General features: G+C 37.1%; 1 protein-coding gene across 5 annotated transcripts in view; it reads left to right on the top strand.

Moving 5' to 3' along the window:
• Positions 1–1,241: 1,241 nt before the first annotated feature.
• SLC38A9 (solute carrier family 38 member 9) overlaps positions 1,242–12,179 on the top strand; it is a 54,599-nt gene continuing 43,661 nt past the window's right edge. For 2 of the 5 annotated variants that reach the window (XR_001596585.2, XM_016142326.2), the window contains exons 1-2: positions 1,242–1,356; positions 5,479–5,625. Coding sequence is in view for 4 of the 5 variants with exons in the window: in XM_016142326.2 (XP_015997812.1) it covers positions 5,513–5,625 (113 nt within the window). In the remaining variant the exon portion in view is untranslated. The other 3 variants (XM_016142329.2, XM_016142328.2, XM_016142327.2) reach the window with 3 other exon arrangements.

Genomic DNA, 12,179 nt, shown 5'->3' on the forward strand with positions numbered 1-12,179 from the left:
TCTCAGGTGTTTTCTGAGCATGTGTTCAAACCTGGGCATGCATGTAGCCTTCTAAATTCCCCAGAAAAAGAGAGGGCTTTTCAAAGTACTTATTCTCCCAAATATTTGCTTCCTCAGTCTCTTCCTTCCTAGGCTTTTGTCTTCAAGGCTATTTCCAAGCTGGAGAGTAAAAGGTGATCACAGAGCTCTCTTACCAAAATTCATCAGTCTTTTCTTAAATGTTCCCTGGTTGTTCTAAGTTTTTTATTTGACACTAAGTTGTTTTTAAGAAAAAAAAAATTGATTCTTGCAGTTTTGCCAGCTTATTTGTTGCTTTTACAAAGTGATAGTTTTCAAGTTCCCTACTCTGCCATTTTTGCTGCTATCACTCCATACCATTTACCTTTGTGCTTCTCAGCCTTGCTTAGTTATTTTCTCAGCCTGAAATGCAAAGAAAGATAATATTCTGTCCAGTATCATAGGAGAGTATTGTACCACATATCATGAGAGTATCGTATCACAGGTGACTAGCTTGGGAAAGATTAAAATTCAAAGTGTGGTTTCTACTGAATTTGCTTTGTTTTTTGAAAAAAGGCACTGGCTTCCTATGTAAGACAGGCCTAGGTGTTGCCATACGTATATTAGAGGACTTACCTTGAGCTGCCTTTTTTTTTTTATAACAAGCACACTAATTTTACTTAGATTGTATGTTTATTTGGGATGGCTTTGGGAGAAATGGCTAGGGATGGGAAGAGGGTGTTAAACCCCCCCACCCCCACCCCGCCTCCGACTCCCCCGAAAGCCCCTCTTTTAGTCTACAGATTGTCAACACATTTGGAAGGGGGGGGGGTACCTAAGTGTCTAGACAAGGGAGGAAGAGCGCCAACCCGACAATTTTTTTTCAAACCAGCTTCCCTTGGTGTCCACAGGGTTCAAGCACATGACAAGAGTACAGAACACCAGCCAGGAAAGCCTGAGAGGAGAGACAGATAATGAGAGGGCAACCCTAGATGAAGATTCCACATCAGTCCTTTATCATATGGCCTCCAGGGCTGTAAGGCTTATAGGCGACAGGGTCCCTCCTTCCAGACGTCTTAGAGCCTTAGGCAGGGATCCTGCCCTGAAATCAGCCGACGTTTTGGAAGTGACCTGCTCACCTGGGCTGACCCTCTTCTTAAAGGCGGAGGGCTGGGCTCTGCGGCGAGAGGCGCGTTGTCTGTCGCAAAGACCTCTGGGTGCTGTAGTCCGCCGTGGCAGGAGGTTTGACTGGCTTAGCGCTCTCAGAACTCCAATCCCCGCCGGCCCCCGCGGTCTAGGCCGTTGCCTCTTCCTGCTCTGGAGACTTGAAGCCTGGCTGCATCAAGTTCAGAGGATTTGGTAAGGGGTTTCCACCTTCCTGGAGTGTTCTCGAAGACTGAGGTCTTGGCCTGCTCAGGGAGAACACGTTCCCTGGTCTCGCGACTCGCCATTCCGAAGCGAGTGGAGGGGATCAGAGGGGAAGTGGCGGAAGAACTGAGCTTGCGATGGAGCGGGCTGTCATTCGGGAAGTTCTCTAATGAAACGCGTCAGAACAGTGTCCTCTTGGGAAAGCGGTGAGGCCAAAGCTGAGGTCACCCGGAGATCGCCCCTCACAGAGCTGGGTGCGAGAAACCTGGGACTCTCTTGGGGGCTGAGAGAATTCGAGGGACTGTGGAAGTGGGTGTCTGCTGGATCCTCAAGAAAAAGGCAGGGTTACCTTAGATGAGCACCTGAATGAGAGAAGGAGGGAGCAAGTCATTTGCCAGAACAGGAGCGTCTTTATACTGAGGAAACCCCTTTGTGAGCTAGGACCACAGATGGAATGAGAGCCAAGAGAGGTAACACCTCCCCTCTTTTGCCCAATTCATTTGTGAGAGTGAGGGCCTTGATAGTAAGTGGTTTGACATCTTAGCTCTCTTAGAATACAGGTATACCTTAGAGATATTGTGGGTTCAATTTAAGACCACTGCAGTAAAGCAAGTCTCACGAATTTTTTGGTTTCACAGTGCATATGTTGTTACACTATAAGGTAGTCCATTAAATGTGCAATAGCATTATGTCTAAAAAAACCAATGTATATACCTTAATTTAAAATACCTTATTGCTAACGAATACTAACCATCATCTGAGTCTTTTTGCCTCAGTGTTGATGGCTGCCAACTTATCAGGGTGGTGGTTGCTGAAGGTTGAGGTGACAATTTATTAAACAACAATGAAGTTTGCCACATTGATTGACCCTTCATTTCACAAACGATTTCTTGGTAGCATGTAATGTTTTATAGCATTTTACCCACTGTAGAACTTTCATAATTGGAATCAATCCTCTCATATCTTGCCATAGCTTTATCAACTAAATTTATATAATATTCTAAATCGTTTGTGGTCATTGCAATGGTCTCCATAGCATCTTCACCAGGAGGACATTCCATCACAAGAAACTACTTTCTTTGTTCAGCCATAAGAAACAGCTCCTCATCCATTAAAGTTTTATCATGAGATTGCAGCAATTCAATCACATCTTCAGTCTCCACTTCTAATTCTAGTCCTTTTGCTATTTCCACCAAATCTGCAGTTCTTCCTCCACAGAGGAATCGAACCCCTTAAAGTCATCCATGAGGGCTGAATTAACTTCTTACAAACTCCTGTTAATGTTGATATTTTGAACTCGTGAATCGTTTATAGATTTGGAAGTCAAAATCAATCCTTGATCTGTGGGCTGCAGAATGGATGTTGTGTTAGCAGGCAGGAAAACAACATTAATCTTGTCATACATCTCCATCAGAGCTCTTGGGTGACCAGGTACATTGTCAATGAGCAGCAATATTTTGAAAAGAACCTTTTTACCTGAGCAGTAGGTCTCAACAGTGGGTTTAAAATATTCTTATTATAAAAAGATGTGCTATTATCCAGGCTTTGTTAGTTCATTTATAGAGCACAGAGTAGATTTAGCATAATTCTTAAGGCCCTTTGGATTTTCAGAATGGTGAATGAGCATTGGCTTCAACTTAAAGTCACCATCTGCATTGGCCCCTAACAAGAGAATCAGCCTGTCCTTTGAAGCTCTGAAGCCAAACATTGCTTTCTCCTCTCTAGCTAATAAAAGTCCTAGATGGCATCTTCCTTTAGGAGGCTGTTTTGTCTACTTTGAAAATCTGTCGTTTAGTGTAGCCACCTTCATTACTTATCTTAGCTAGATCTTTTGGATAACTTGCTGTAGCTTCTATATAAACACTTATTGCTTCACTTTCCTTAAACCTTATGAACTAACCTCTTCAGACTTTTATCCTGCGGCTTCCTTACTGCTCTCAGAATTGAAGAGAATTAGGGCTTTGTTCTGGATTAGGCTTTGGCTTAAGGGAATGTTGTAACTTGTTTAATCTTTTATCCAGACCATTTAAACTTTCTCCATATCAGTAAATATGGTAAATAAAGAAGAGGACCAAGACTGAACTTTGGGACTCTGCAATTTTAAGAAGTCTGAGAGACAGGGAGCAAATAGTGAAGGAGACAGAGGAGGAGGGGCCAGAGAAGTACAGAGAAAACCTGGAGCCCTAGTGAATCTCGTTTATTAAGGAGAGTAATAACCTTATGACAAATATTTCTGACAGGGCAAGTAAGTTAAAGCTTGAGAAAGGACCCTTGGGTTTACCCATTCGGAGGTCATCAGTGATCTAACAGGAGCAGTTTTTGTGTAGTGATGAGGAAGATAGTCTGATTAGCATGGGTTTAAGAAAGAATGAGAGGATCTTATCTATTTTATGCTTTATATTTTATATCCTACCTTTGTTTTATTTTTTTCTTTTTGTGCCTTTTTTAGGTCGATTAATTTTTATCATTCTCTATTCCCTCTCTACTAGATTTTAAGTTATACACTATACTCTTATTATGTTAGTAGCTTAGCTACCTTTAAAATTAGAACATGCATCATATCAAAGTATAATGTTGATCTGGACGATACAAGGACCTTCAAACGCTTTAATTCCAAGACCTCCCCTTGGCTTTTTTCCCCTTTGGTCTAGAATTTTAATTCTTTTTTTCCCAACCCTATATTATTTAATTCTGCTTGAATTCATTAAACTTCTTGAATCAGTAGATCGTTCTTTTATGAATTCTAGAAATTTCTCAGCCATTATCTCTTCAAATATTACCTTTGCCATCACATCTCTTTCTGGTTCTCCACCTACATGCATTTTAGACCTCGTTCTGTCTCCCATGTCTCTTACCTCTTTTTCACATTTTCTGTCTTTTCCCTCTCTCTGCCACATTCTAGATAGTTTCTTCTGATTTAATCTCCTAGTTCATTAATTTTATCTTTAACTTTTAAGCACATTCATTGAGTTTAAATTTTTGGATATTTTATTATTTTTTTAAAAATTTTGACCTAAAAATGAACTCTGGTCCTTCTCAAACATTCTGGACATTTTGGAAATATCCCCCTTTTCCTTTATTTATTTAAACATATAAAGCATAATTATTTTATAATTTTCTGATAATCACTATAGTCAAAGTCCTTGTGGATCTATTTCTGCTGTCATTTCTTCTGGTTCTTATTACTTTATTTCTTTACATGCTAGGTTAATTTTGGCTGTGTGCTATTTATTATCCTTGAAAGATTGTCAGCATGTCTTCTTTGAGGCCTAGGATGAAGGTGTGTCCTCACAGAAAAGATTTACATTTACTTCTGCCAGGTACCTAGAAGCCTTACCAAGCAAGTTAACCTTAAATTATATTCACAGCTTTAAGAGTTCTTTGACCACCTTGCAAATCCACATGAGGTGCATATTTACCATTTCCTCCACCACATATGTACACAGGCACACAGACACACGTATACACACACACTATGGTCAGTGTCAAGAAAACTTGTTTGTAGTGCCTTTGTGAGGTAATGAGGCACTTTTACTTCTTGTAACCCCTAATCTGATGATAAAGCTCTATGTAGTCCCAGCCATATTATGGGAAATAGAGGAGGAGATAATTTCTTATTATAATCATTCTTTACTTTGAGTGAATCTGGTTTTGTCTTCTATTTCCCTAATACTTCATAAAACCTTGAAAACCTCAGCCCAGTTTCTTCTGGTACATCAAATACTCTCAGAGCAAAAGCAACTTCCATGAGCTATTTACCTCTCTAGGTTCCTTAATTTTACCTGCAAATGGCCTAATGGTTCTCACTACTTTTGAAGTTTTCAAAAGATGTTTTTTATATTTTAACCAGTATTTTTAGTTCCCTGCAGAAAAAATGGGTCCAAACAGCCTAATCTGTTTTATTACTAGAAATTGATTATTTTTTATTAAGCTAAAAAATAAACAGTAACTCCAATTTTACTTAGCAAGTTTCTAATAAATGTTTTAGACATATGCCACAGTAAGATATGTTCCCATATTTTTCCAATTACTTATGTATGCAAATGTATTGTTTATTAATAGTAAAATAATTATTTAATGAAACTTTAAATTTATCCTTTCTGATTTGTATAGGACTGACTGCATCAGTGCTTAGAATCTGAGAAAAATGACAAATATGGATAATGATTCTAGGCATCTTCTCATCCCTGAAGTAGATCATGAAATAAATCCTGGACCTATGAATATCCAGTTTGATTCATCAGATCTAAGATCCAAAAGGTAAATGTTTAAAATAAAACGCTTATTTCATAATTAAGGTTTTTAATTATTAAAATGGAACTAATTATAACCAAACATATATAGCTTTGGTTATAAAATATCCAGCTTTGTACAGGGTCTGTATGTTTGTAGTAAGAGGAACTAAATATGAACACTATTTCCTCATTTATGTTTGACTTTTTCGATTAAACTCAACATCTCGGCGTGGGGGAGGTGTAAATTTTATGAAGAAGGATGCATTTATATAATTCATTTAACAACTATATTTTGATTACCTGCTTTGTGAAAGTTCATATGCTAGGTGCTGGGGATAGAAAGTGAAAGTAACATACAATCCTTTACCATCACTGAGCTTAAATTCCAACAGATAGTTTAAGATTTGAGTTTAAAATTTATTTCATTGCATACCTACAAAACCCAAGAGAATCGAGTGAAAATTGTTATAAATAGTAGGAGAGTTCAGTAAGGTAGCTGTTTACAAAACAGGGAAAAATAAATAATATTCTGATGAGAAAATATAGCAAAGGAAAAGATAAAATGTATAGGAATATCCTTAAGAATGCAAAATCCATATGAGAAAAACTTTGAAATACCGAGGGACCTAAAATAAGATTTAGAGTATTTCTTCAAATCTGAGATACTGATTATATAAGTTGCACTATTTGTTTTTTTAATATACACAAAGAAAAACTGCTGCCAATACCTCTGATGCAATATTCTCTTAGGAGTTTGTTGTTGTTTATTTGCCGAAAGAACTTGTTAGCTTATTTGATATTTTATCATATATATCTCTTATGCAACTATAAAAATGAAAATATAAACAAAGTATGTCAGTTAAGATAGTCCTAATCTGATTCTTTACATTTGGAATCCAATTCTTCTGAATCACTTTTTGACTTGAAGTCATCAAAATCAGTGTTTTTCTTCCAATACAAAATTGTCCTTTGTACCATTAAGAGCACTGATAATGTAGCATTAATTGAAAGGATTTTCTTCCAAATCACTGACACTTTCTTTTAGTTTTGGTCCTTGCACTTTCCTAATCTTACCAGAAGGTGTCACAGAAGGTTTTCTAACAACACCATGGCTCAGATTTCTTCCTCAAATGGTCCTTGACTATTGTGATGACAGAAATGACTAGGGATGATAGTTATCTGTCATGCCACCAAAAATAATTACTGGTTGACACTGATTAAAAGATGTCCTGGATTATCTATACTTTACAAATGTAAATGTGCTTCCTAGAATTAGTAAAATATGACATGTAACAAAAAGGCATAATTTGCTCTCAAGGGTTAGACTCTAAAATAAAACGCCCTGCTCTTTAAATTTCAATCCACAAATTTAATGTGCTCCCTCCCCCCCCCCAAAAAAAATGCCAGCAGCCAATTCCAAAGTTTATATGGCCCAGAAATTTCACTTCTAAGCATTAATTCGCAGTGTCAAATAATATATGTACAAGGTTGTTTAGTGCAGTATTTTTTATAATAGCAAAAGATTGAAAACAACCAGAATATCTGTTCTTACAGGACTGGATAAATAAATTATGTCATATTAATACAATGGAATAATTTTTACCCATTAAAAAGAAGGAAGTGCCTTTATTACATATTAAAATGGAACAAGTCTTCAACTTATTTTATTAAGTGAAAAAAGCGAAGTGCAGAACATAGTATATAGTATAGTATACTACCATTTGGGTAAAAATAAATCAATAAAATATATATAGTCACACACACACAATATGTCTCGATGACTCTGGGGGAATAAATAGGAAACTGTAAGGGTGGTTGCCTCCTTAGAGAAGAACTGAGTTCTTGAGGTGGGAGGTGTGGTGGATACTGTTAGGTAAATACTCATCAAATATTCAATAACCCCATCTATTCCTTGCCGACAGAATCCTAATTTTGTTAAGGGTCACAGTAGGTTCCAATCCAGGAGCTAAAGAACAGTTGGTTTAAGCTAGTCTTGATAATACTGTTTCTGTTTTCCAGAAACAGTCATGGGTCACTTAACAGCAAAGATGCCTTCTTAGAAATGTGTTCTTAGGTGATTTCATTGTGCGAACATCATAGAGTGCATTTACGCAAACCTAGTTGGTATAGCCTACTGCACACCTAGGCTGTGTGGCATAGCCTATTGCTTCTATGCTACAATGTTACTGTGCCAAATATAGTAGGCAATTATAATGCGTTGTGCTACGATGTCACTGGGCGATAAAAATTATTCAGCTCCATTATAATCTTTTGGGACTGTCATCGTATATACAGTCCATCCCTGACCAAAACGTTCGTTATGCAGCACATGACTGTACTTAATTTTTTAGTCTTTCTTCCAGCTAGAGGTGGCAATGTGAAATTTATCATAAGAGAAATTTAACATCGTCATTTAAAATGGCCATCCGAGAAGATAATGAATCTCATAATATTCACTTGTATATTTCAACATCAGTGAGTACAAGAACTAATGAATTCTGATTGAATGCTCAGGATTTTTTTTGAAACCTCTATATTTTATGGTAAATAATTGACCATTGTGACAATAGAACATAGGTCATTACAGTACATTCCATTGCAATAAGTTGGCAGAAGTTCAAACAGTTCTCTGAGAACTTGTTTAACTGTGTAAATTAAATGGAAATATATTTTCTATAATGAAACTTGTCAAAATGAAAGGGAATCAACTATTTACAATCATGGGGTAACCACCTAGGTAAGCATATTTTAAAGAAGGCAAATATTTATATGGACTTAGCAGTAGTGGATGTTACATTTGCCTATGTAATAATATATGTTGAAAACAAAGTATGTGATGAGGAAAAAAAATAAGAGTACCTTAAAACATTGTAATTTCTATTAAAATCTGAGTTACTTCACTTTGTATATGTAAATAAAACTCAGACACACTGAGGGGAATTTATCTTCTATAAATGAACCTTCTTAGACAACTATTTTTAAAACTTTAGCCACTTCAGAGTCACCATATGACTTTGATGATATCTCATTATCACCTATATATTATGATTTAATGTATTTTTTATTTAACTTTTTAAAATTAGGGTTATTTTAGCCTCATCTTCACATACTTATGAAATGGTGTATTTAAATTATCATTTATACTTTTTTCTAATATGCATTGCAGTAAATACCAAGTAGTTAAAATAGCATGCATCCATGTGCTATCTAAAATCATCTTACCTATGACCACACTTTGGGAAACTGTCTTCAGCCATCAGAGTTGTTAAAAAAAAAATCCAGCTAAGTAAATTTGAAGATCTAATTGGCTTTATTCAATGATTCTTGAATCAGGCAGCATCCCATCTAGCATATAGAAAGGAACTGTGAGGAGCTTTGTGAAATGGAAGGTTGTTATAGGCAGAAGGGGGCAAGATGAAATTATTATCAGAGAGTGAATTATTTTAGGCAAGCAAGGTCACCTTTCTTTAGTGGAAGCAGGAGTCTTGTCAGGCAGATTACCTCACCAATGTTGACCAGATAATTCCAGATTGACTGGTTAAAGGTTACTTTCCTGGGGGAGGCTGAAACTGCTGTTATGAGTGTTAAGTCTTGGTATGCTGAGTGGGACCCTGTTTGGGGCCCGTTAATTTTTATTTTATTTTATTTTTTTAACAGAATACAGAAAACGGTATTTGATACTTTTTAAGTATCTTACCTTCAGTTTAGCTTATGGTTAATTCTATATCTTCCACTAGGTGGCAATCAAAACCACATGTCAGTTCAAATGTAAGCATTTAAGAACTTTGAACTGGAAGAGAGAGTGCAGGATCCCCTTACCATATTGGTGGAACTGAATTCTAAGTAGACTTAGGTGGAGGCAGGAGCTTGTTACTGTGGAGGAAGGATAATGTCATAAACATTTGGATCATTTGGGGAACTTTTACAAACTACACAAGTCTACTTTCCCCTCTGCATACGTTTCCTCCCCTCGCCTCCCCCATCAGTTTTTCACTTGCTTTGGGGTGAAGTGAGGAATGTGGGTGAAGGAACAGAAGGTTTAGAAACCTTCTGTGGTGTATTTGATATATTCAATTGGTAACCAGTGGTTTTAGAGATTGTTTTCCTCCTTTTCTCAGACTTTCTGGTAACCAAAGATAGAGCTGGTATTCAGGATTGCTTCACACTCTGCTGCTGCTCTGGGATTATCCCCTTTGGGAGCTGACCTCCCAGCCAGTTGTGAATGCTTTATTTGTTTTTGAGCTTCCTTTTTTTCAGTTTTCTCTGTTTTTCTTCCATTTTTCCCAGAGGAGAGGGCTTTCATGCTCCTCTGTATATGCCCAACTTTCCCCAGGGCAAGAATTCACTCAGGAATTACTGTTGCAATGCTTTATAAACTGTACTTTTCTTTTGCCCCTTATTCACCAGTTCTACTCTTTCTGTCCTATTCTCATGGGGGCTTTGTTGTCTGTTTAGTGTTATAATGGCTAATAATGATGTGCCAGAGACCTAGTCTGTTACTTTTCCATGGCTATTTACATTTTAATATGGAGAATCTTAGAAATAGAAAAGTCTAACCTAAAAGTTAGATTTTTCTAATTGATAGCATTTTAAGTGCTCTGATAAGCCACTGGAGTAGAGTTAGATATTTAAGATAGGCAGCATTCCTGGTGCCCTTCAAACACTACATACGCTATAACCCCCTGGTTTTTAGAATGGCTACTGGTCAGTGCATCTGTAAAATGGTCTTTTCACTTTCATTTGTCAGTAATACTACCGCTGAATAGCAGCCTGAATTGACTCTTTTTGGTACTTGTAGTTCTAGGAGAGAGAGGGAATAACAAGGCAAAGTGAGGAGTTTATCTATTACTATGTTAAAGGTAGATCCTGGTCCAATAACAGTGATTGGAAGTTGATTACTGAAGCTTTGTAATTTCATAGTTGGGTATTATACAGATCTACAACAAAAAGTAGCAAAGTAGTTTTTCCAGAAGGGTTGGTTTTTAGAGCTACATAAATTGCATTTTTGAGGAACTTTCATCCTTGTTAAGTAGGTGGGATAAACGCCTTGAGCGGTTATTAGTGCTGTGGAGCTGATGGCCAACTTGCTGATTGTGTTACTATATCTGTACCCTTCGCCCTTCTCTTTCCTTTTCCTCCTACACTCTTATCCTCTTCTCTTTTCATCTCCTTTAGTTCACTTTTCTCACCTCTTTTCTCTCCACTTTCTACTGTTATTTTTTTCCCCAGTGTACTCTTTTTTGCTATAAATGCTTTAAGAGAACAATCCTGGCCATGGAATTAGAGACGCTTTAAATATAGATATGGACTTTGTTAGAATAAGATCTTACTTTTATTCCTTCTAATTCGTAGGTTCATATATATATTTTCCCTCTTACTTTCCAGATGTCTTTGGTTACTTAACTGTCCTCTTACACACATATCTGCTTGCCTGAGTTGTTTCCATTTCTTTACCTAGCTCCATGTGTTCTGATTTTGCTATTTTTTTTTTCTATTTTGCCTATAAATTAGTCGTGTTTTATTTTCTTCCCTCCCTCTCTCCCTTATTATTATTTGGAGAAGCCTGAAGACAGAGGGAGCCTGGTTGAGTTTGACTGGTGCTCACTAGGACCAAGTTAAAGTGTGTTTTGTTGGGAGGTAAGGATATAAAGAGTTGAATGTGGGAGGAGGAAGAAACTTTACCATTCTAGGTTCTTTTGGCTGGTCTAATAATTCAATCTACATGAGACAGATTAATAAGAGAAAAATAGCCACATATATAAGAGAGTGAGAGAGCCCAGAAACGTGAGAGGTTCAGAGACAGAAAGATAAAATGAAGTATATTTTAGCATTCTGAGCTAAGGAGGAAGTAACATGCTTTGGGGCTTCAGAGGGGAGGGAGGCCATTTACAGGATGATAAGAAGAACAGATATTTAGTAATTAGATGTTTGCTCTGCTATAAAAAGTTATCTCTAGTTTTAACTTCTTATGGGCAAGTTCTCTAATTTAAATTCTTCTAGGTAGCTAAGAGGGGTTGGAGTGTGGGTAGGGAACAAGGGGAAGAAGTTTATCTTACGCCCACAGGGTCCTGATTGTCTTTAGCTCAAAATAATCCACATGCCAAAGTACTGCATCTTGGGGAGGCCTATTCTGAACCCTTTACATGGGAGAACTAAGAAGACAATAAATAATAATGATATCTAGATCAAAAAGAAGAAGGAAACCCAGAAAGGAGAGTCCAGCATGTCCTCAAGGGTATCTGCCAATTCTGGTTCATTAGCCAAGAGGCTGATAAACTGAGCAGAGCTTTTGAAGGCTTTACAAGGCTAGAGGGAGAAAAATTGGAATTCGAGGCTCACTAAGAGTAGGCCTCATACAAACTTTGGGTTGGAAACCCTAAGCTCTATAAGCCTAGAAACATGAGTGAACTTAAAATAGAATGGCCTTCTTGTAGGGACTATAGAACAACTTTTAACCTATGTCAATCCCCAAAATTGGATGAAGGTACTCTAGCATTGCCAGGTGTCTCAAATTGGCACCCAAAAGCAAATGTAAATCCTTTCTAATGAAAATAATATTATTCTACACTTCAAATTATT

The sequence above is a fragment of the Rousettus aegyptiacus genome, unplaced genomic scaffold, assembly GCF_014176215.1.
Source record: "Rousettus aegyptiacus isolate mRouAeg1 unplaced genomic scaffold, mRouAeg1.p scaffold_m13_p_8, whole genome shotgun sequence".
NCBI lineage: Eukaryota > Metazoa > Chordata > Mammalia > Chiroptera > Pteropodidae > Rousettus > Rousettus aegyptiacus.